At 40.6% G+C, this 25,197-nt stretch overlaps 1 protein-coding gene across 2 annotated transcripts in view; it reads right to left on the minus strand.

Moving 5' to 3' along the window:
* C7H10orf90 (chromosome 7 C10orf90 homolog) overlaps positions 1-25,197 on the minus strand; it is a 67,641-nt gene that overhangs the window by 36,805 nt on the left and 5,639 nt on the right. The window contains exon 1 of one of the 2 annotated variants that reach the window (XM_074830097.1): positions 8,887-8,995. The exons of the other annotated variant lie outside the window; for it this stretch is intronic. Coding sequence (XP_074686198.1) covers positions 8,887-8,923 — 37 coding nt within the window. The 5' untranslated portion in view covers positions 8,924-8,995. Of the gene's footprint in view, positions 1-8,886; positions 8,996-25,197 lie in introns of those variants that run through there. 2 annotated transcript variants of the gene reach the window in all.

The raw sequence follows: 25,197 nt of genomic DNA on the forward strand, positions 1-25,197 counted from the left end.
GTATGGAAGGAAAGAGAATCCAGAAAATAGCTGGAGCAGAGGGCCCACTACATATTTTTTGGCAAAGGAATAATGCACGGCTGCAATCAGTGAAAATGCAATGAACCTGATCTAGCACTGGATCACAGTAACTGTGGGCACGAAACATGGGCGAGATGCCCTTGGAGCCTGCCCTTCACCCTGTTGTGGTACACAGGGAGAAGGAGGTGCTGTGCCTTCTGTGAAGGACAAAAGCCACCTGCATCCACAAGCAGTGGGATAGGGGCAACTGCTGGGTGAGCCTCATGGAAAGCTTATTTTCAGTGTATCAGTACACCGGTGAATTACATGTGAACACCTTCATGATGAAGAGCTGCTACATATGCTGTCTTATTTACTTTTTAAAACAATTAAATAGGGAATAACTTGCAGAGAGGGATAAAGAAGAAATTCTTGGACTGAGTTAGGGCAAGACCTCAAAAAAATCCAGAAAGCTTGATAAAAAAAGATGTGTGTAATTAAAGAGACAACTTCAACTAAGTTATCAATATTTTCCTCAAATGCTTTACAATAAGAAAACCACAGTGATCTCAGATTAAGCTGGAAAGCTACAACAGGAGAACATCAACTTGTGAATGTCAACCAGTGAGCAAGAGAAACCAGAAGGCTGGCTGGAGATAAATCAAATCCAGGCAGGCGTGTTTTGCCAGATGGCCTTTCATGAATTTAATGCAACTGTATTTTCAGAACAAGAGAAAGACTGAGTGCTACAGGGTCAAACAAGAACAAGTTATCAAAGTCCGCACCATAGATTACATATAACATGTAAGTTATTCTTATCAAAGTAACTCTTGTGATTAGCAATAATCGGTAGGTAGGACCTTCCAATTTCCCACAGATCCCTTGGAATAGATTGGTTAATTCTTGCTTGTCTAACCTTAAAAAACAGCTGTTTCTGGAGCAGAAGAGATAGGAAGAAGTGGGGTGGGAAGAAGAGGAGGAAATATTTATTTTCTTTGCTAAATCTTCCAGAGTGGAGTTTTGCATTGCATTTTGTACCATATCCTGTGCAATGACATTCTCATATTACTATGGGAATCCTATTGTTGGAAAACACTCAAACTTTTGGCAAGTCATTTAATCTAGCTGCTGAGATAGATTAAATGGCATTGGTGGCAAAAGCTCTGGTATTTTTCATGATATTATTAAATCTATTCTTGGAAGCTTCACATTTGTTAATTCATGTCAATAGAACAAGCAAAGAAAAACCCCGAACCTTTAAAAAGAGCTTGAATCTGTGTTTGAAATGAAGATACTTCAGAGACCACAAGGGTTTAGCTCAGATGTGTCACATACAAAGTTTTCATACAAATTTTCATTGCTGACAAAACACATCGCACTGTAGCTCTTGTTACACAACGAAATTCAAAGTTCAGTTTTTCCCTGGTGTGAAAGCATGAAAGAAATGGCATTTCAAGTACTTTCCATCTCTGTGGGGAGTATGAGAAACTTATTTCTATCTGAGTTGAAATCCTGAGGATTTGTTTAACCTCCCCAGACCTTCCCTTCCCCCCGTGACCCACCTCTCCAACATACAAACGGGAGATGCGATGAGGAATAGAGGAGCAACTGCTGGCATGTGAACTTTGTCCTATCACATCTTCACTCTTTTTATTTTTTTCCTCACAAATACTGTTTGTTGAACCAAACGATACGCTCCTTGGCAAGGCATCTGGACATCCGGCTACAGACCAGGGTTTTCCTAATTACGGAGTGCAGCTGGAACCGATTCTCCCAGTCTCGAGTGCCTGGATGTCTGCCTCCAGCCAACTGGCAGCCAGCTCAGATAATGATTCAGAAAAGATGTACTTGTAAATCAGCTTGCTAAAACACAGATAGATTGCAAAGGTGAGGGTGTTGGTGAAAAATAGCGTACCACAAATATTTGGCATGCACAGGACAGCCCAGTTCATAGCCAGCTGAGGTTTGGTACAAAATTTGAGACACACATGAAAACAGCCCATGAATAATGCTATTTTGCCAGTGTTTCAAGTCTTTGCTAGACACATACAGACTGCCATGCTGGGGGGATTGTTTGATGACACCCAGAGTGACACTGGGCAGAGCTGGAATGACATTAGACCACTGGCCCTGGCCTCATCTCCAGTTTTTTTGTCATGAAAGTTGCATATTTCATTCATTTACTATCCATATGCTGACAAATTTCAAATGCGTGTCAGCACTTCTGATCTCCTCTCTCTGCTGCAAGTCCTGCTTACTCCACACTGGTCAGGTCTGCCACCCTCTCTGAGCCACCAGCATCACCTCAAAATGAATTTCTCTGGAGGCTCCAGGAACCTCCAGCACTTCCCTCAAAACACCAGAAAACAGCATCACAGAACAAATACACTGGTATGAAAAAAAGGGAAAACCTCTCCACTTTACCAAAAAGTTATCTTTTTTGCTGATCCTTAGCCCTCCATCTAAGAGACCTGCGAGGGGTGTTGGGCTCCCTCCCAGGTCCATGGCAGCCAGAGTCCCTACAGCCCCCAGGGTCAGCACTGTTGATTATCCAAAAATGCTCAAATTCCTCACTTGGGACCTGGGAGCTAAAGGACATCATCAGTAGCTTGGCTGCAGGGTCAGGCATCACAGCAAAAACTCAGCTAATACAATGTCTTTGTCAACACTTAAAAATGTCTTAAGCCTTCTTCTCTTTCTATGCATTATTCCTACTGTAAGTTATCAGCAGATAAACCATATCATTAAAATCAACTTGGAGAAATTAATTTCTCCTTTATTATGTTTAAAACATTAGATTTGTTTAAATATTCTTGTGTCTTTTTTAATTCAAATACCCGAGGAAGCTTTGAGGAGAAGAGTGTCATCATTAAAGATTCACCATGCTCCCTCTCAGTAAGGGCTGGGCGAGATCATAATTCACTTCTTCAGATCTGAAGTGAGTCATCCAGAAAAACCATCCAGACATCACAGATACATTAAGATGAAAGCCAAATCAGAATGAACACTAGAACCAAATCCACATCTTCTGGTCTTCATGTGTCATAAAGAAAGACTATCATAAAATTGCAGAGACTATTGTCATCTAAAATAAAACTGAACAATGAAGCTAAAGTCCACATGCCCGGTACTAAAAGTAGAGACAGATTAACACCAAAAATCCCACCTTACACCAAAGTCCCTGCTGATATTAAATTGATTTATAGGGAATCTACTGGCCAAAGTTGTGTTTACTTGTTAGTAGAATGATGCATCTCCAGAAAGCCTTGGCACAGGCATAGTCTTGCCATGCCTCAAGGATGTTATCCTGTTAAGTTCAAAGAAGAGTTGAGGTGTTGCACTGATGATGGTCTGAAGGCAACATCATGCTGAAGACAGGACACAGGCAGGGCAGGAAGGCAGCCCCATAGTCACACGTGGATTTTACTCTCTTACAGTCTCATGAAAATCAGGTGTATTTTTATCTCTGCAGGATTTAGAATCATAGAATGGTTTGGGTTGGAAGGGACCTTAAAAATCATTTAGTTCCAACCCCCTGCCACAGGCAGGGACACCTTCCACTAGCCCAGGTTGCCCAAAGCCCAGTCCAACCTGGCCTTGAACCCTTCCAGGGAGGGGGCAGCCACAGCTTCTCTGGGCAACCTGTGCCAGGGACTCACCACCCTCACAGGGAAGAATTTCTTCATTAGAACTCATCTAAATCTGCCCTCTTTCAGTTTAAAACTGTTACCCTTCACCCTATCCCTACACCCCTGATCAAGAGTCCCTCCCCCCTTTCCTGTAGCCCCTTTCAGTCCTGGGAGGCCGCTCTAAGGTCTCCCCGGAGCCTTCTCTTCTCCAGCTGAACACCCCCAACTCTCTCAGCCTGTCCTCACAGGGGAGCTGCTCCAGCCCCCCAAGCATCTTCGTGGCCTCCTCTGGCCCTGCTCGAGCGGGTCTGTGTCCTTCTGATGTCAGGGGCCCCAGAGCTGGATGCAGTATTCCAGCAAACTTTGACATTCAGCAACCTTGATGTAAGACTAGACAGCAGTTTTCACTAAGATACTTCAGGAGCATACAATGTCATCCTGATAGCTCGAACACAGCTAGAAAGCACACTGTACTTACCCATCAAGAGAGGATGACAGAGGGAGAGTACAGCAGTTCTGTAAAAGCATCTTTGCTGAACTTCTTATAAGAAGTAGCATGCACCTATTTACAATGGGGGTCAAACAGCAATAAGGACTTAAAGGAGGTGGAAGCGGCTGACAACTCTTTCCTTGAAATCCTTCTTGTCATGAAAAAGACCAAACCAATACAAACAAGTACTTTGCCACAAAAGAAAGTACTTGAACACAGTTCCACAAAGATAACAGTATTTTAGGCAGCTTTGTTGGGAAGATTTTCAAATCAGAGTACGCAAAACAGCCTGAAATCATTTCAGTTTGAACAGGATTCATTATGTAAACAAAATAGAAAAATATTTTTTTAAGATGTCAGGATGGATTTTCTTCTATTACAAGTAGCATCATGAGATTTGTTAAGTGAATTATCTTTCCTTGCTTGCACACCTTGAAGCTGTAGCTGGCTGCCTGCAGAGATGATTACAGGATCTGCCATGGAACGGACAAATGAGTTCTGGTTTGCTATCAAAAAGCCAGAAGTCATAAATCTCTCATTATCCATGCCATTAGAAGCAAGGTGCTCATCAGGGGGCTAGAAAGAGCACAGGAATTATATCTTGAAACCCATGCATGAGAGAAAAAATATTGTGTTTTCATTATGCATTGCTATTATCCTTTATCTTCACTTAATAAAATAAAGTGGGGAATCACCCCCGGCATATCCATCACACACACAGAGACAAAATTCAGCAGATTCTTCACTTTCTCCCTTTTTCCTTTCTCCTCCTCTTCCAAGTTTTAATCTTTTTTATTTATTCATTTTTTTAAAAAATTTTAAGTGGTGTGGGGAGGAACACTTTCCTAGGTTTCTCTAGGCAGCGTAAGCTTACACTAACAAATCTCAGTCCCTAGAAGCACTGACTAACCAAACCTGCCAAAGCCCAGCTGTATGGACATAACTCAGGCCAAGGACTCAAATGGGAGTACACAGCAAGATTTAACTGACATAGGTCTGATTTCTTCAGACTAAATAACATGGTCTGTCACTGGAGCTACCTGCTGGAGCTCTTCTGAGATCTTTAAAACGTAGCAGGAGGGAAATGGGGAGCTCAAAACCAGGGTATTAGAAGGAGGATATCTGTAAGGCATGGAGAATTGGGGTGGATCACAAGGGATAATAGTGTTTCATAGCTAAATCATTCTCTTTCAGGATTTTTCTTCAGTAGGTCATTGTTGAAATGGAAGAGATGCCATAAATGTCATAGGTTCCTATTCCTGTGGCAGCAAGAGGAAGAACTGGAAACAGGATCTCCCAACACTGATGAGCCAAGCAACAAATGTCTTAAAGCTCCACGGTTCCCCCCACTTTGGTGGTACTGGCTTCCACCCATCTCTTTGCACTGCTAAAAGAAATGGAATATTGCCCATATATTTCACCATGATTCTGGGAAATAGATACTTTTGCATAATTTGGACACATTTTCCTAGGAGGATTTTGCAAAGCAGTGAGAGATTGTGCATGAGCAGCAAAAACCCCAAACTCTCCTTGGAGAAGAGGACTCCCTTCTAGGTAATCCTGGCAAATTCTGACTCTTGTATGAGAAAGGGGCAGCATAAGGGAGATGACATCTTTGGTTTCTTGTTACAGTTCCTGTTTGGTGGCCATCTTATTCTTTTGAAAGCTGCTGATACCAAAAAGTTATTTGACATTTTTTTAAACAAGTCCTCCTATGGGATCTTAGCAGCTCTGGAAGCATCATCTGCAGAGGAATCACTGGGAGGGGTTTTGTCCTGGATGTGATGTTGGGACCATGCAGGAAAAGGCAGATCAGTGGCAGCCAAAAATAGAGATGAAGTGCTGAGAGTCTCTGAAAGTCTGTCACTGACATGGCACAGGAGGCAGGAGAGGAGAAAAACCAAGAGAAAGACAGTTGTTGGAGGCTGTTTCATGTAAGAAATATGTAGCGCTGACTTTTGGGTTAGACATATTTGAATAAAACAGCTAAATATGAACATTAGATGTGCCAGAAGTCCTGTACAGAAAAGAAGGTAGACAGGAGATAGAGACAAAGAAAGGGGGTGAGTCCAAGCAACATCAACATTTACATTTTTCAGGTTCCACTTATCTCTAATTTTAAGGCATTCTGAACACTATTCCTGGTTCAGATCCTTGCACTAAGATTCATTAGTACTGATTGTAACATTATTTGGCTTACTGACCACTGAGCACCTAATGCAATCTCAAAATAAAGATGTAACTAACAGAAATATTTCATACAGAAAGAGCTATCATAAGGCATCCTCCACCACCCTGAGTCCCCTTCACAGCATGTTATTAAGACATCCACGTTTTAGTGACCACATCCATCTCTGAAAGTACAAGAATGTTTGAAATAGCCAGAAAATTCTTAAGTGACAGTAAACATGACAAATACTATGCATAAGCAAACAAAGAAAAAGCAGTTCTGCAGCCAAAAAGTATATTTATGAAGAGTTATTTTAGTGCCATTACATGTATTCACGTAAAGGTCACGATACACACAGAATTTGATGGTACAAATGGGTTTTGTAAATAAAAATTCCACCTGTGTTACTCAGAACTGGTAGCAATTACAAAATGTGCACATTTGCTGAAGTTGCTTATGCATAATAAGAGCTAGAGGTAATTGTCTGGCCTCAGCAATTCAATATTTCTTACATTTATCTGCTTTTGTATGGGCATAACTTTAAAACAAGAAACTGCAGAGAGGACAAGAGAAAACCTGTGCACTGCCTGTTATGCATGCATTTTATGACTCAATATATATCCTGCTGCAAGGGATTTTTCACCATGCTTTTGCTTAACAATGGCATTTGCTTTATTGATTTTTTTTTTCCTTTTAATACTCTTAATACAGTGGTGGCTCCAGAAAATTATGTGTGCGTGGGTACAGATGCTTTTGCAAGACATCAAAGTAGCGATTCCAACACACATCCATATTAGCCCAATTTTGTTTCCAAAACAAAGAAACAGGATGTTCACATGAGCCAAATTTGACACTGAACGAATTGTACAACGGAACTACACTCAGTGGAACACCAGTCATGCCAGATTTAATATAGACTTTTCATGTTACTTTTGTATAATAGAAGCATTCACTTTTGTGTAATACTTGGGATATTATTTCTTCCTGGAAAGTCTTTCTCATTAACTGCTGTGATTACTGACATCAGAAACTGCTTGATAATAGGGGATGCAGTAGACTAAAACCAAGAGAAAAAAATAAATCAGTGTTCCAAGGATAAAAACACAATAGCTAAGATTTAAATAAGTATGAAGCCTAAAAAGTTAAGTTTCTAAGTCAACAGTTTGATCACAAAGTAAATAGTTTTATTTCACAGAATTTAAGAACACTATGCAGATCCCACTAATTTCAGTTGCCACTGACTTGCCTTGACTCTGATGACTCCTCACACAGCTGAACTTAGCAATTATTCTACCACATAAAACTTTTTGGTTGGTGAAATATTACCTACTTTCGAAGGGAAAGTGAAAAACAAATCTCTATTCACAGCATGCTTTTACCACACAGCCGTGCTTTGTTTGATCTTGGAATTAGCCCTTTTGAATTCCATTGCAACAGGTTTAGAAACACAGATCACGCTAGAGATTAAAATAAAAACGTAGTAATACAAACATAAAACAGGGCATGGTGGATTTTGGTTTTATCACCAGATTCAACAAAAGATAATTGGCAATTGCCTTTTTTTTTTTTAAATCACTCAGGCTTTCAGTTCAGAAATGGAGGGTGCAGAAAAGCTTGGCATTAACGATTAAATGTTAAAGCCCTCAGAATCTTAACTTTTGGCATCTTTTAAATACTGGTTGGCAAGGAATGAAATTTAGAGTTCTCAAGCTCTCTTTTGGCTGTGGATGTCACCTGTATGAGAAGGAGCAAGGCTGGGAGCTGTCAGCACCCCCCACCCCCCCCCCAGCCAAGCAGCCTCGCTGGACCAGGCAGCCGTGGCCGCTCTTCCAAGGAGCAATAACCTGCTGCCTAGCAACAACCCAAACCTCATGATTGTTTGTATATTCCATTTCTTGTGCAAAACTAAAAGCTCAGATCCCAAATTACTGCATTCAGCAAGATCAGAGCTGCAACAGATGGATAAGAAAACGCATTTTGCTTTACTTGCTGCAAGACTTCCTTTCTCTGCAGCGTTGCATTCATAAAACATACACGCACCCCCCAGCACATTTTGATGCAAGACCAATCTGAAAAGTGTTTCAATATGTGAATAGTTATTTTCACAATAGTTGTTCCCCAGGAGCTACATTTTAATGATGAGGTCACCAGGACTGATTTAGGGCCAAACACAAAAGGTCACATTCTCTTGGGCATGAGTATGCTGGATAGCATGACACAGCTATGCTTGTAAGAAAGTTGTCCCTGTGTTTTCAAAGTCCTGATTTTTTCCTAATTATTATTTAATCCATGTGAAAAATAATAATAAAAAAACCAACCCACACAACAAAATCCCCATAACCCTTTTGCACTGTGCTCTCTACCTGGATCAAATTTTTAGCCTGATTTCCAGAAGGAATTTGATTTATGCCCTATCCTTCTGTCTGTCTAACCTGGGGCTTTTGAGCTTGTGGGCTGCTTCAAGCAACATGACAGAAGGGTCGATAGCTGATCTCTGACAAGCTTACTGAAAAAAATCAATGGCTTTGTAGAAATGAGAGGCTGCGACGGAAAGAAGTTCATGGGGTCTCCCCAGTTTGATCCATGGACATGCTTACCAGCTGGGCAGGACATCCACAGTGACACATCGTTCATGGCAGGTGCTGCTCCTTGTCCTGGGAGCAGTGAGGAGGCATGGGGGGGGGGAGCAGATGGAAGAGGGGATGGGCAAGGAGATGTGAGGAGGAGAGAGGAGCACCAGGGTGATACTTGGGTCTCAGGGTACTGACTCATTGCCTTCATCATCTCTGCTGGTCATGAAATGATCTCTTTCTTCTTAGCATGTATTTTCAATTTCATCTCTTTGTTTTCGTTCTCTAAAATAATATGGAAATCTCATGCTAACATTATGGAAATTGAGAGGCTTAAAGAAAAGTTAAGTGCTGGAGGCCAATCTAATAATGCCGTATCTGCTTGACTCCAGTATTGCTGTACCTTAGACATAATCATGTACAACATCTGTCCTGTTTAAAGTCACATAGCAAATCATTACCAGAGTAGTCACCTTCCTAAATGTGCCTACTATGATAGACACGGCATTGGATACCCAGATTTTACTACAGAGAATACCTGGAATAAAGCAGTGTGAAGTAATGACTGAACAGCTTTGGTTGGAATGACGAAATGCTGAAGGGACTATCTACTGAAGGCAAAATAAAGTTGTTATGGATGATTACCACCACCACTTTGTCGCTGAACAGAACAACTGTAGGACAAACAATCTCAGAGCCAACACATAAGCCATTAAATAATTTAGCTTGCACTCTTCATCCAGCACAGCTCACCCAGCCAAATTCTGGCCCCTCTTAATTTTGGTCTTTCCACTGGGTGCTTTGGGATGGGATTGATCCCAAAGGTCTCTTCAGGTCCACCAGTTACCTGAGACAGACATTGCTGAATGTGCTTTCAAAAACCTCTTCAGTCATTATTGATATTCTCTCTAACATTAACTACCATTAAATCCTCCAGCTAGAAGCTGCAGAATGACCTACAAGACATTACCAAGCATTTTCAAGCACAACAAGGTGTATGTGAAGAGCTTACAACCCCATACTGGCGACGCTGATGCGCAGGTGGGATGCGACCCGGTCTGTCTGAAGCCAAGAGCAACAAACTTTGCCTTGGGAGTGGGGGAGATTCATCCTTGTGCAGAGAGCAAGTGCAAGCCTGGATGCTTTGGCAAAGGAGAAGTTCAGGTGGAATTTTCGCTTAAGGAAGTTTCAGCTGGAAATTTAGTTGAGACATAAAAACTCTACAGCCTATTTACATTGCTACGGCCCTCATGCAAGCTGTATTTTGAGGTCTCTACTCTCCATTTTGGGCTGGCTCCCAGCTGAACTCTTTCATGATGCAGCACAACTCTCCCCTCTCACCCTCTCTGGCCCAAGCAGAAGAACCAAAGAATTCCTTGGCAACAGTTGGAATTTTATGGAATAGGTTGTAATTATTAACCCAACCTCCTTGAAATGGTCTTGCACATACACTGCCAGTGGATTATTCATGGCCAGTTGCACTAACTGACTTAGTTAATGTGTGTATCAGCAAAACACAATAACCAGTTCTACTTGGCTTCTGAATCCCTGTGAAAATACAGTCCCACTCTTTTTCACCCCACACCCATACTACTGGGGTAATCTCAGGTAACTAACACCCTACTGCAGGTACTGTGCATCTGTCACTCTACTGCTGGTCTCACACTTCCCTGTTTTAGGATGGTGTCCTGGCTAAATTCCCAGCCACAAAACCACTGCAGGTAGCTGTGAAAGGCCAGTGAATTCCTTCGTTTCCACCAACTATGCTGTCCCTCTTTCCAGAAATAACAATTCCTCTTCCCCTCTGAGTAGCATGTACCCTCCCTTCCCCTTTCTCACAGTGCAGCTACATCTTCTTTTCATCCTAATTTTCTTGGACCAATAAACTCAGGTAGATGTATTTATTGGATTACTTGAAGTTACTTTAGTTAATTTCAAATATTTTTTAGGATGGAATGGGGTTTTGGCTGTTCCACCATTTGCTTTTTTGATTTGTAAAGGACATTTTTTTTACATCCACTCAAAAAAGTTAACTTGGTGACTTTTATGTCCAAAGATGAAATGGAGAAGAGCTTGGCTTTTTCTGGGACACGTATAAACGCATGCTGAGAGCTCTCTGACAACTGCCCCACCCCGAGGAGGCAAACAGGGTCACAAACCAGTAACATTTTATTTTAAACCGTGGACATCTATTCTCCTGTTAGAGCTTAGAGATCCTGTATTTTGTTTCCCGTGATACATACATGCAATCTGGTTAGTGAGAATGATAAACAGATGTGTATACACAGGTATTGCATCTAGGAGTACTGCATTATTCAAGAGAGTTGAGACTAAAAGGCCAATTTTTAGAACAGAAGTATTTACTGTAAATTAAAATCCTGCCAATTGAAGCCAACTTTAGAGGATTAGCACAAGATTCATGTGCTGCTTTAATCACTCAAAAGACTAAGCCCAAATAATGGCAAGAAAGGAAAAACAAATTCAGGGCTACTGTTTCGTACATTGCTTAATATATTCTGATAATCGCAATCCTATAGCACATACTGACGTTAGACACAGACGCCCTGCAGGGATACCTGGCAACGGCAGGCACAACAGCACGCTTAATCTTATGCTCCTTTCTGTTAAAGGTTTTGGCCTCCCTTAAACAGATCAAACAACAGGCTTTTAGGATAGTGCCTTTTTAAAAAGAAAAAAATTAAAATACACTCTTAAGTATGTATACTATTTGGATGCTTGGTGGAATAGAAGTAATTTATGATGTAAAAGAAGAAACAAAAATTTCAGCAAGTCATTCATGTTTTTCTAAATAAAGGGTCAAAAATGCTTCTGATAACCTAGGCTGAAAACATTATTTTGGAAGATCAGGCTAGTTTATGTCATATTGATTTAGGACAATCTTATTATTCTAAATGTATTACCACATTAGTTATAGTAATACTGGGATTAACACCTTGGCCAGAATGTTAATGCCGATAGGTGTATAAATGCAGGTTTATATACTTCATTCAACATTTAAGGAAAATTTATCAATCTACGATTAGGTGGTGGGTTGTTGCCTTTTTAAAAAAATTTAAATAAAGTACTGAAATTGAGGATAAAATATTTCTGTACCTTGGGTGAAAGTTAGTGTTTCTGGCTGTGGTAGTCATAACGGTGACACTAGGATTTTCAAGGTTGGGGTTTGGTTTTTTTGCTGTTGTTTTTCGGTGTTGGGGTTTTTTTCCCTCCAGATAGCACTGCCAACTTATTTCCCTGTTGCTTTTAAAAAGTAATAGCTAAATCAGTAAGGTGCTATTGACTTCCCTGAGACTAGCCAAGGGAAAGTTTCATCATCTCCAAAATTTATTCTTCCAAACCCTCTGTTTTTCTACCAAAACTTCCAGTTAGCAGCTACTTATTGGCAGAGCTGGATTAAGAACTGGAATATACTAAACCCAAATTATTATAACTTCATACTCAGATTCCTGGAATAAGCTCCTCCTTTGGGGAGCCAACCCCAAGGTTAGCTCCACCAGGCTGGGTCAGAACTAATAGAGAAAGAAGCAGGGAAGAAAGCTTATACGGTATGAAGTAATGCCATAATAAAATAGAATATCTCCTTGAATGAGGAGTTTCCAATGCCTTCGCCTACAGCAAGTTATGATAACAGCCACTGCTTTGTATGAAGAAATAAACAGCTTTATGTTACTGACCTCTATCACATATAGCCATGAAATCAGAGTGCAATTGTAGTTATTTGCTGCTTTTTAGATATTCATTTCTCTTCCCTGGTGCTTAAGAGGGCTGACTGAAGGCAGCTTATACTAGATTAGGCTTCCAACACCTTCATGCATTATAGACTTCCAAATACATTTTTTCCCTCTCTGAAGGTGAAAGTGTTGAGTCATTTCTTTTAAATATCTGATGGAGGTTATTGCTCATAAAAAGAAATAGCCGGCGGTTCAAGGCAGGGCTAAGTGAAACACAGCCAGGCGGCTGCAGCCCCGGAGAGCAGCACCCACACCTCCCCAGGACTCTGGCTCCCAGCTCCCCTGCTTCACTCTGCTCACCCTCTCCTGGCCTAAATCAGCCAGGCGCTAGCAGCTTATCCAAGATCATAACACGGATTAACAAGGGCTCATCGGATGGAACCACGTGCCAGAAATAATTATGGTTTAAAATGCAAGAGCCTGGCAGGAAGGGATTGTCATTTGTGAAGCCAGTCCATTTAATGGCAAAATAACCCACATATTACAGTAGAGGATAATTTGGCAGTTACAGTTTCAGTGGCTCAGACACATAAAATACAGTCTCATCAATGTGTAAGATTAGAAGTAATTAGCCCCTATATGGTAAAGTCATCAGTTAGAAACTAGGCTCCATCTGGGGACTTTTTGTAATGATGCCTCAGGGACAAGTAAGATGGGACCTTTGACTTACATGATTTGGAAGGGACTGAGACCTAATTAAATCCGCAAAGATGCAGTAACTGCAGTAAAAGGGATTTTAAAATATAAAACATATTCCCTTTCTTTAAATAAACTAGGTATATTACACTCTGGAACAGTAAGAGAATTACTCAAAAGACAGTGAGCAAACAGCTGCTGTGCAGCTGCCAAATAGAAGATGATACAGGATTACACAGAATTGAAGAACATTTAATAAGAATTGAAGAATATTTAATAGTTCTTTTTAGGCATAAGGTTTAATTGTGGTGAAGACCAATCATACAAGCCCCATCATAAATCCAAAAGAGTATGGGTTGCTTTAAATCTGTTTCTCCAAATGCACATTATAATAAACACCAATTGTCTTAAATAAAAAGCTAATTCTCTTGAAGAAATAATATACAATTTACTTTTTCACTCATTGCAAAAAAACCAGTCTTGCAGCTTTTCAAAGGGGGATACACCGAGCTACTATGTTTTTGCTACTGAATTCCATACAGCACTTACCATCTTCCATTTTCTTAAAAAGGCTTGGCACTTTGTACCAGAGTAATGAAAAATTTTAAGTTAGCTTCTCAGCAATGATTGCCTCATTTACATGATCTATCTTCTCCCAAGAATAAAAAAAGAAAAATCACTCTATGATATTAACATTTCTCTACCATAACTCAATATTATGCATTATTTTGTCAATGCAGAGCTTGATCATTAAAGCCTGGAAGCTAAATGGAAATGTGTTTTAAGGCCATGAACTAAGAGTGGAGCAACAGATATATACTAATCTCAAAGAGAAAAGACTACCAAGATAACACATATAAGATTACACGCTTCATCATGCTGCTTAAAAAAAGACTAATTAAAACGACAAACTCACATGTAGGCAGGTCAATGTTGAAAGAAGATCCCACCTAGCCAGAAACTTCAGGGTTCTTTTTTTTCTGCATTTGTAAAAAAGTCTCAGAAACAATTTGATCCTTGTGCATATGATGGTGGTGGGGCTATATTTTTATTTCTTTTATAAAAGAACCATCTTCAGCCATTCCTGAGTCAATTCAGTGTTTTAATCTACCATAAAATGTCTGTGAAATGTTACGCTATTTGGAATTGCCTGTAGAACTGTGAACGCAATAATCCTTATTTCAGCCAGATTTGGTGAAAGGCTATCAAACCAAGCCTCCAGCTATAAATACATTATCCTGTACAACACATCCACAGTCAACTATACAACTAAACACATGTTGTTAGCATGATGACCAAGACCATTCAACTCAACAAGAAGAGCCCCATACAAACCAGACACCAACAATAAAGAAGCCACCATGGCATCTCACTGGGGACATATAGAGTTATCATAACTCAAACACTGCCATGCTGGTCTGTGAAAATGAACCAGCCATCATAAGCAGTTCAAAATGGATCAGTGTTTTCCTTTAACTAACCACAGCACACACATATGAAATGGCTTCCCCTATGCACTGTTGGGTCTACACTATTTGGTCAGATCCATGTGTCATTTCTGTGGATATCCATAATGCAGTTCCATCAGCAGCTGTATCAAAGAAGTTCAGTGGGCTCTTTCTTTACAAGAAAAGAAAAAGTAACCACTTACTCTGTTTCCAGTAGAAGAGCATGATGAGCTTGATGGCTAGTCAATCACCATGAGAAAAATCAACCACAATCTAAATGCTCAAGTATTTCAAGCCTTCAAGTGACCTTTCAAGAGGATTTCAGTTTGAAAATACAATATGAGGAAAAGCTATGGATTTTGGAATTCATCTTATATCCAAAGCCTTTGCTAAATGTCTTTTAGAGATTGCTAGAAATGTAAAATAAACATCAGTGGGGATCAAAGCTAGGAAAAAATGAATTAAGAAAAAGGTGGGCTGGTGTCCAGCTGGTGACGTGGGTCAAGCAACATATATAACAATTTGTCTTTGATTACACATGTTGGAAATACCACTCAGCTTTCAGGAGAGCAATCTCTCCTCAGATAGTTAGTTTGATGAACTGGGAAAGACAGAGGTGGACAGAAAAAAGAAAAAAAGATAAACCCTCACAGAAAAAATAGTCCCACCCTAATAGAACAGTCCCTGTGTGGGAAAATGCAATGGAGAGAAGGACAGAGGAGAGCTTTACTGGGAAAACCGTGGGGACTAAGGAGGAGGCCTGCAAAGAAAGCCTGGGTCCATCTATACCAGAATAGAACAGCACAGTTAATGCTTTTAAAGCTGAGAGAGTTTTCTTGGTTGCGGGTTTTTTTCTTCCCCCCCACTAAAAGCTGAAGAAAAGTTGATTATAAAAGCCTCTGTATCTTTGGACACTGAGAGGGACACTCTCAGGTTAAAAAAATTGCAAAGAACAGTCAAGACAAGGACGACTACAATTATACATGGAGCATAAAAATAGCAACTGAAGCAATATGAACTGTGTGAGTTCAAATAAGAACATATAGCAAAGAAGCAGTGAGTAATCCAGAATGCCTGCTTATTTTTAAAAAAGGCATATTGATGTCACAGGCATCTCAGAAATATGTTGGGATTAAGATAAATCAATGGACACTATGAAAAAAAAAAAAACCAGTAGAAATTATATAGAAATGACAGAAGACCAACCAGGCTGACAAAGAAGCAGAGCCAAGAACCAAGGAAAATATAAAGTAAATTAGGTAAATAAACAAATTACACACAGCAATACCTCAAAACCTCCTTAAGCTCAATTTCCATCCTAAAACAGCAGAAGTATACTAAGAACTAATATTTTCCTATAATGACCCAGAAAGGGGACTATTGCCGCAAAATACTGACACTAAATAAGTTGGGACTTGTCAGCAAAAGTCAAAAAAGAAGCAAGATGTTAGAGATCTGCAAAAATCACAAACAGCTTTCATAAGATGCCTAGGAAGAGGCATGGGGAAACGTGAAACTACTGCGTAGATACACATCTGTTAGAAGATATTTTTTCTGCACAACACATAATTAAATTGTGAACCTAAATGACCAGAATCAGGATAATGATGTAACTGAATCCTTGCTCTGCACCTGTGTTGCTATTATGTTCCCATCACAGGGCCTCTATAAAAGGCACTGTGGGCATCCTTTAGAAATATTTAAGAAAATAAGACCGTAAGAAATAATGTAAAGGTGGTTTTTGGGTGTTTTGTTGTTTGGGGGGTTTGGTGTGGGATTTTGTTTGTTAGGGGGTTTTTGTTGGGTTTTCTTACAGATGAATTTTTTTTTCTTCTGATATTCAATGCCATAATGATGGTAAACTCCTATGCACAGCTAAATGATATACTGCAAGTATTCATGAATGTGAGCAACTGCAGTGCTTTCCTGCGAGATGACACATCTAGGAGATTAACCCACCTTTCGCATAAAGACAATCTGCAAGAAAATTCTACCCTTTCCAAGGAGTAAGTTATTCAAATAACTCCATTGCGCAATTATTTTAGTATGTATAAATTGCAAAAACCACAACAAAAGGAGTTCATAGCTGCTGTTCCCTTTGATGTATATTTACAGAGGAATTCAATAAATTAACCAAACAGAAACAAGTTTAGAGGTTCCACTTCAAACTTATTTGTGCCAAAACAACACGCGCTGGGCTGAAGAAGAAATCTCTGTTCTAAAATAAAAGCTAAGCTGTTTATTGAAAAAGAAAGTAGCACATTCAAGGCTTTTGCCCATCCCATATTATGGGAGGATACTCTAGAGAACAAGGTCATAAGTTTCATAGTCTGTATTGCTGTTAGGAAGCAATGACAGATTTATTGTAAAGATTTGTCAGCAACAGCAGTGAGGTCACCGTGCCCCAATACACAGAAAATGTTCATCTACCTGTAACCCTACTACAGCTGCAGGCTAAACATTTCCTTACCCAACCCTTTGGCTTGAGAAAACATGTATTTACCTTATAAAGCTGTAATTCTGCATCAACATCCAGCTAATTGGAGGCTTACTGTCATTAATTTAGATAATATACATTCATCTTACAAAAATAGCTTCTAGCGGCTTCTTTAATTTAACCTTTCTTTTAGCCTTCTTTTTTTACTGTCACACAACTAGCAATTCAGTGCTCACAAATGACCTTCTGTGCCCCAATCATGCCATAACAATCAATGGTAGAAAATTCATAAAACAGATTAAATTCTACAGCATTCGCTTTGATGAATTAGTGGAATTTGTTCCCTTCAGCAGCTCAGAGTTTATCTTTGATTTTTAGCTGAATGCACTGCATCGGAAAGAGTAAACTAGGGACACATTGTATTTTTGTTACTTACATGGCTGCAATGGAAATAGAGCCACAGCATCCATTGCAGTAAAGCTGACTTTTAAAAAGATTTTTGCTGTTTATCACTGTTATCTCACTACTTAAAGCAATATATGAGGAGGAACTCCCATGCCACAGTTTCTGTATAAAATTTGACATTATTACATTATACTCTAATGATTATACTTTCCTACCTGGTGTCACACTGTGCCAGAATGAGGCAGAGCTGAGGATCATTTTTCCACAAAGCTTTAAAGGTGGCAAATGATTCCAAAGTAAAAAATTAACTCCATCACTGTAAATCACATAACATGTTTTGTTCAGCATAAGATTATTATTCACCATTTAAATTAAGGATTGCAAAGGAAATTCATTCTGAGCTTTTTCCATTTCCCTCATACTCACAATTTGGCTAATGAACCAAGAAACCAATTAGTGAAACATCTCAATTTATAGCAGGTTGAGGTAATCTTTAGCCAGGGCACAGTTAAAACTCCTGCACTGTGAAAAGAAGACTTTTCATGTTCAGAAACAGCACTGTGGAGTTAATGAGCCCTCTTAATACAAAGCATCAGTGATGGCACTATTTGCCCAAAGACGGAGACTTCACTTCTCCCCAGCAGCACCTACCAGAAAGCGGCAGAATCTGTGTGAATTCTCTACCCAGATACAGCGTCCTCTTTCTGTTGAGGTTTTGTGGATCTTGAGGTATTTTGGCACATGGATGTGCAGTCCATGGCAGTGCATGGCAGAGGTTGGATGCCTGCAGAGATAGGGCTTTTGGAGAAGCTTCCTTTTCATGTAGCAGTTGTCCTCTTGCACATACAGTCCTCTCTTACCACTGTGCCTCAGCTTTGCATCCAAGGCATTGTGCTGAAGACTTTCTCCCAGTTTGCAGTCCTACTCACCAGGTAGGACTGCTCAGGTTGATCTGAGCCTGAGCCTTGTGCATGGCTGAGGAGAGAGACTATGATAGCAGCCACTTTCCAGCTGCAGCACTGAGCCAGGTGCATCCTCTGAGGTTCCCTAGTCCCATGAACCAATGGAAAAAGTCTCACACTTTAAAGACAAGAAAATCAAGAGGTTTGAGGATTCAAAGAGAGGAGGCAGTGCTCAAACCAGCTGATGGGTTAATGAGGAGGGAATATCTCAACTCCCACCTTCTTCTCAGGTGCTGGGATCCACAGCTCAAACCCACTCCTTCACATCAGGTGTCTCAGCTAGTTTCTCTAGTTATATGTAAATGGCTCATTAAAGGGCTAAAGAAAGTGAAGAGGGACTCTAGACCTGAGATTCAGAAGTGTATTTTCCCAGTTTCCAGAACAAACTCATTAGCCAGGCTGGAAGGTGGACCAGGTAAAACAATAGAGGGTTCATGGGATAAAAGAAAGCACATGAAGGAATAGGGGAAGCAATCTGCTGCTCAAAAGAATTCTTTGCTCCAAGGAGTGCTCAGGCATTTTACACTATAAAAAGTACTTTAATAAAGTACATTAAAAAATAAGAACCAAGAACTGCAGCCCAGACATTCCCTTCTGTTGCTGTAAAACCAACATAGGTGACACTAAGCTCTCTAGCACAGAATATACCCTTGTTTGCTAAACCACGTTTCTTCCATGGGGCTTCCATTCTCCTACCACCTGTTTCTTAACATTGTGTTATCACCCTTGGTTAAACTGGTTAAAGATATATGTTGTCTACCAGAAAGGCATGGGTGCACAAGTGCAAGACGTGCATCAACTGCTTCTTCCTCTATTAAACCACATCAAATCCTTACATGCCTACCTAGGACCCCAAAATACCTCCCATCTCCCACCCTTCCTACCACTTCTCACGTACGTCAGTCCTCAATACCACCCTTGACATCCAGAAGCCAAATCCAATCCCACCTCTTCACGCATCAGCCCGAATGCCTTGCAGCTAATTGGGGTAAGTGTCTCAGAGGGGGAGCTCACCTGAGCTGGACGAGGGGTAGAGTCATAGGGGTATGCAAGGACCTTTACAAGATACAGAATTTTTTTTGAGGTACTGCCTCTATGGAGGCATTTATCTCATGCAGCTCAGTTAAGTCCTTCTACAAAGGCATTTGGAGCAACCCATCCGATACTCTAGTATGATGTGCACTTCACAGCTGGGGAGTCCCAGGTTTAGAGGAATTTCATTTCAACAGGAGAGCACTTCCAGGGATGATCCTCTGCTGATGCCCTTTCTTGCAATCAGCCTGTGCAACCCCAGTTAGAAAAGGAGAGAATCAAGAGAAGGAAAGCACTTACACTGGAAGTGGAGCCTGACTGACGCATGCACACTTAATAATCCCCAAAATTGGACACAATTCAGAAGCTGTATGTAGACACTGAGATCACTACAAACATGAAGTGCAAGAAATAATTTGAACTACTCAAACATTATTGAGCTGCAATCAACTAATCACTTAGGAAAAAGACCAAGAGTCACGAACAGCTTAATGTAAACATCTTTTCAGTATGCAAGAATAGGCAAAAAGGAAAACAAGTATTAGGCTGCATAAGGAACAGAATACACTATGGAAAATACAGTAGCACTAAACATAGTCTAGTGGTATGCTACAGTACTGTGCCTACTACTGATTCTCATCTGTAAAATTTTAAGGGTACCTAAGTTCTTTTGGTATATCTGTCATTTTTAGCCTTTATGTCCTAGGTGCTCTTATAACGAGAATTTGGCAATGGGCAATAAAAATGGAGGCTTTGTTTTTTAAATTCAGTGCATCAATAACCACAGCTTTGCTGAAAAAATATTTAATTCAGATTCAACCAAGAGTTCCTCTGAGGCTTGGGCTCAATTTGATGCTAGGTGGTAGAAGTCAGCCACTTCCTTTTTCCTTGGAATAGTAAAGAAAAAGGAGAATGAACTTGACTTTATTTACAGCAATGGTAATATCATGAGAAGCATGAGGCTTGGTAATTGAGTCAGGAGTAGAGTGGAAGTCTCCTGTGACAGCCTGTAATTGTCAGAGCTCCAGTTAAATTCAGCAGACACAGATTCAAGTAATATTCTGAATGCCTGGATAGTACCTGTATCAAACCTGGCCTCCGGACCTCTGGAGATTTGCTTCTCACTGCATTTTGGTCCTTCCATTTTAATACAGCAAATATTAACCAGAAAACTGTATGGGTAATTCTCGACTTCATGCTAAAAATATTTCATATATAAGTGCATTAAGAAATTCCATCCCCTAGCAACTGCAAGATTCCTGCTTGAAATAGTGATGGGAAAGATGGGGCTCCAGGAATTTTAGAGTCAAGCAAGGATGCTGTGGGTGTGAAATTGTTGGCAATTATGTCTGATCACTGGCTGCACATGTTTTTGCTGAACGTGTTCAGATTTACTGTAGAAATTGGCCTGAAGTATTACCAAATTCTGGGAGCCCTGATTAAAATAAACTGTGTTCAAGATACATGTACTGCAGTGAGACTGTTGAGTCCAGGGAGAGCTCTGCACGAGCAGGTAGTGTCAGACACCAGAACAACAACAAATTAAAGAAATGAATCGTCTCAGGAAATATTATTGCTGGTTTCTGAAAACAAGCTAAAACACAGTTGCTACCTGAGGATCACAAAGGGGAAAGAAACAGCATTAAAAGTAATAAAGCAGAATTTGGACATGAATAAGAGGCAGAGCAGCTCACTGAAGATCCAGACAGTAAATGAGCATAGATGATTAAGACTAAGTCATTACCCAGTAACCTGCCGTGACCATCTATCGGCTGGAAGGTTGGGAAGGCAGTCCCAGCACATGAGAAAACGCCCCTCGCTCTCTCCTTCCTTTGCTGCTTCTCACAGACCCAGAACAGGACTTCATTTACCAGCCTGCAAAATGCAGACAGTAGCCCAAGTTTCCTTGCAGCTCGCTATGCTATTCCTCAGGTTTCTCCCTCCTGGCCCTTTCTGACCTTTTTGCTCCACGAGCTGGACAAGCTCCTGGAAGGACCCACAAAACCAGCTCTTTAACTCTGCACAAGCCTATCGACCCCCATGTCATTCAGCCCTTTTTCTTCAGACGCCAGCACTCCCTGAGCAGTCCTGTTTGTTCAGGGAGAGGTTTGCAGACAACGACACAATTTGGGAGTCACAGACTTGCCCCAGCCAGGTGCTGCAGGAGCTGTGGTCCTGCCCCGTTGCAGCCCTTGAACTCTGTACCAGCCTCACGGGGTGAAAGCAGCAGAGGTTGTGCAAGAGGGGACCCTTCTCACAGCCCCCCGTGAACCCCAGGCAAGAAAAGACCCCCCTGGTTTTATGGAAGAGGGCTCAGAGACCCCTTGACAAGTCCTTTTATCTTTCCACCTGCAAGAGAAAAGGGACCTGCAGTGGTGTTTGGCTCGCACTCTCACATCCTCCTCCCACGTACAATAACCAAGTCAGCCCACATTTCCCACAGGAGAGCAGTACATGAAAGCGATTGCTAATAGCTCAGCTGCTGGCGGGAGGCTCTGCACGCTGCCGAGGGAGGTTTTGGCTTTGGGCAGCGACGGCAGCATGGAAATTGCCATCAACCACACAAAGATGAGTCGAGAAACCAACGCAGATTGCTGGCCAGCAAATTTGGTCTCCTGTCTCCACAGCAGATGCAAAAAAAGAAGATCAAACCTTATTTGATGATCTGATGTTGCCACTGTGAATGTGGGTATCAAGGAGATGATACAAGCATGGTTGTATTAGGGACGACTCCCTGGGCCACGGCTGAATTTTGCACTTAAGGCAAAGCTGCAGCCCTTTGGGTGAGGAACAGAAGGTCTTTTCCCAACCATAAAAGTACTTATCCTTTGAGCACAGAAGCATCTTTTTTTCTACCGTAATCGTAACCTTTAGATTAATTTGCTGTTCTAAAATGTTTGTAGGTGATATCATGACAGTTTCCTTTTAAAGAGATTTATTTTATAGCTAAATTGCTGGGTTTTATTCTGAAATCTCAGCTACAAGGTTCCACAGGTTTTGGGGGGGATCTTCAGGATTAATGCACTAAATTTCTGTTTCTCAGACTGTACTAGCTGCTTTTTTTAGTCATCCTGCTATGAGGCATTTCTCCAAGCAGGTGATTTTTCCCTCCTGCTTACCATATCTTTGGCAGAGAATGCATTTTAGTTAGCTAATTAAATATAGTTGTATTGTACATCAAATATCAGTAATAATATAAGACAGTAACATTATGTCTACCATGAGAACAAGTTGCAATATACGTCATGCCTGTAATATATCACTGTGATAACAATTTGATGCAGCTGTGCTTTTAAATCTTTGCTTGGCAGAGTGACTAGCAAGCACTAGGATCTGGCAAGAAGTTTTCGGGGAAGAGGATACTAATGATGAAGACAAGGATCCTCCTCCATGCACCTTGGCAAAGATGATGTGAACCCTTGACTGCCTATAGAGAAGCCCATGGAGCCACAGTCCAGGCAGCTGCTCTGCTCTTAGATCCAGCTTTTAACAGCTTTTTTACCAGCACTCAATGCAGATGCACCCGTGTGCTGTCCTTCCCTGGGTTTCTCCTCCCAGACACTTTCCAGCACTTGTGTGAGGCTGTGTCCTCAGCTTTCTGATCCTCCTCCAGCTCTCCAGAGTATTATCAACTCTCCTTTCCTTCATTCTACATCAACTGGTATAATATAAAGAAAAACTCCACTCACATGTGCCTTGTATGAGTATGTTTTGGGTAGGGCATGCCTATGTGTACATCAGAAACTGCTTTTTTTTTTTTTCTCCATTTTGTAGTTCGCTTAATATGAACTTCTATGCTGATTAAATGCTAGTGTATCCCAGCATTTCAAGATCTAATCTAACCTAAAACAGCTTATGTTTTTATATATGCAGGTTTTTTTCCTCCCAAAGGATTCCAGCATCTTTCACAAGCTGCAATCATAGAATGATTAAAATTAAGCCCTTCCTGGAGCAGTCAGTAGAACGCATGTTGAAAACTTGCCTTCACTAACCCTTTCAGTGGAGCAAAAGAGGGAAATCTTAGCTAAGCAAAACAGCTAAATGTCAGCTGATAGAGGAAATCTGAGATGCTCAAAATGCAATAAATGTAGCCACAGTGTTTCTTCTAAAGTGCAGAGTAGTAAATAAAGATATTTTTTGTGAACAAAGTTTACATTGTTCCAAAAAGCGTACTCTTTTGGAACATGCTAAATCTAACACCCTGTTCATCAAGTTGTGATCTTCACCAGATGCATAATACGTACAATTCTTGATGACCCACTCATCTTCTACCACCAACGTCCCTAAGTCACCAAAAACAGTCATGAAAAGAAGCAAAAAATTTTAAGTATCTATAAGCAGAGATGGGCTCCTAGAAATTCTCAGTACCCATAGCCCGGTTCACTTGGGCACTGGAGGATGCAAGCATAAGTTTCACATTTATCTCCATTAATATTTTTAGTTGAGGCTTAAAGAACAGTTAAACAAACTAAGCTGTAAGAGAAAATACATATTAGCATTTAGATTAACAGTTATTATCTCCATTTCCCATCACCAGACAACAGTGAAATACATGATGATTGTTTAAGATTTTTTTCAAAAAGGTTAAGGGCTCCCTGAATTCAAGGCCTGGGAAACACTGGCCTGTAAGATAAATGACCCTGGCCCTGACATGTGCTGCATATCCTCAATACATCTGGACTTTAGCTGGAATTAAAATTCATATTGCAGTAGCAATTAAAAGGCAGAACTAGGTCATGAGCTGTTGTTCAAGGCAATATGCAGGCAAAGAAAGAAAAAAAAAATTAAGCAAGCAGCATTTGCCCTAAAAATTTCAGCATTGAGAAATTCAGAAAGATAACAGAAAGAGGAGGATACAATAGGAAAATAACAGATTGGGTGATTTAGCTACGCACTCACCTTTTCACCAAGCAAAGGCTGCTACCACTCGACAGTTCTCAGTTTGCATTAGGACAACTTAATTTTAAGGAGAGGACAGGGAACGACTGAACTGGCGACGTCCAGCACCAGCCAAGCACCGAACGCTCACTGGTGTGCCTGGCCCCGTACACATGGGCTGCTGCTGCATGTGTGATACGTTTCTTTACACCTACATACATCATTGTTTGCAAGAGTCATTTCTGTGGCTGGAAGATTTTTATAAAAGAAACCATAGCAACCCTCCTAAATCTATGTCCATTCTGGTATGCAGCTTTTTTCTTTTCGCCCATTAAGTTCTGTATCTCCATCCAGCTATTTTATTCTATATGGAAAGGACTGTATGAGAGATCTATCCACAATGCACTCTATGGTATATCATACTCAGTGTGACAATGCACATTGTACTATCCACATTCAATTGTAGATGTAGAGAGTAAGAATGAAATCACATTGCTTCAATTCCTTTTTTAAAATTACGCTGAGAAATTTTGTGCCGTTATCTGCAGGCTAGCACGGAACCTCGCTACAGACTGCTTTTCTGGTTTTGCAAGACTGCACAATATTATTAATGAAGGTGAGCACACGCCTTCAATTTAATGGGTGTCTCATTTTCCCTCAGTCACATGAGCAAAAAGATGGTTGAATGAAATTTTAGCAAAGCGAGAGCCAGCCACATAGTTATTGATTAAACCTTGTTTTCAGTATAATTTAGCCTAAAGGTGATCTGTTGACAAAAACTGACTACA

This window comes from Strix aluco, chromosome 7, assembly GCF_031877795.1.
Source record: "Strix aluco isolate bStrAlu1 chromosome 7, bStrAlu1.hap1, whole genome shotgun sequence".
Taxonomy (NCBI): domain Eukaryota; kingdom Metazoa; phylum Chordata; class Aves; order Strigiformes; family Strigidae; genus Strix; species Strix aluco.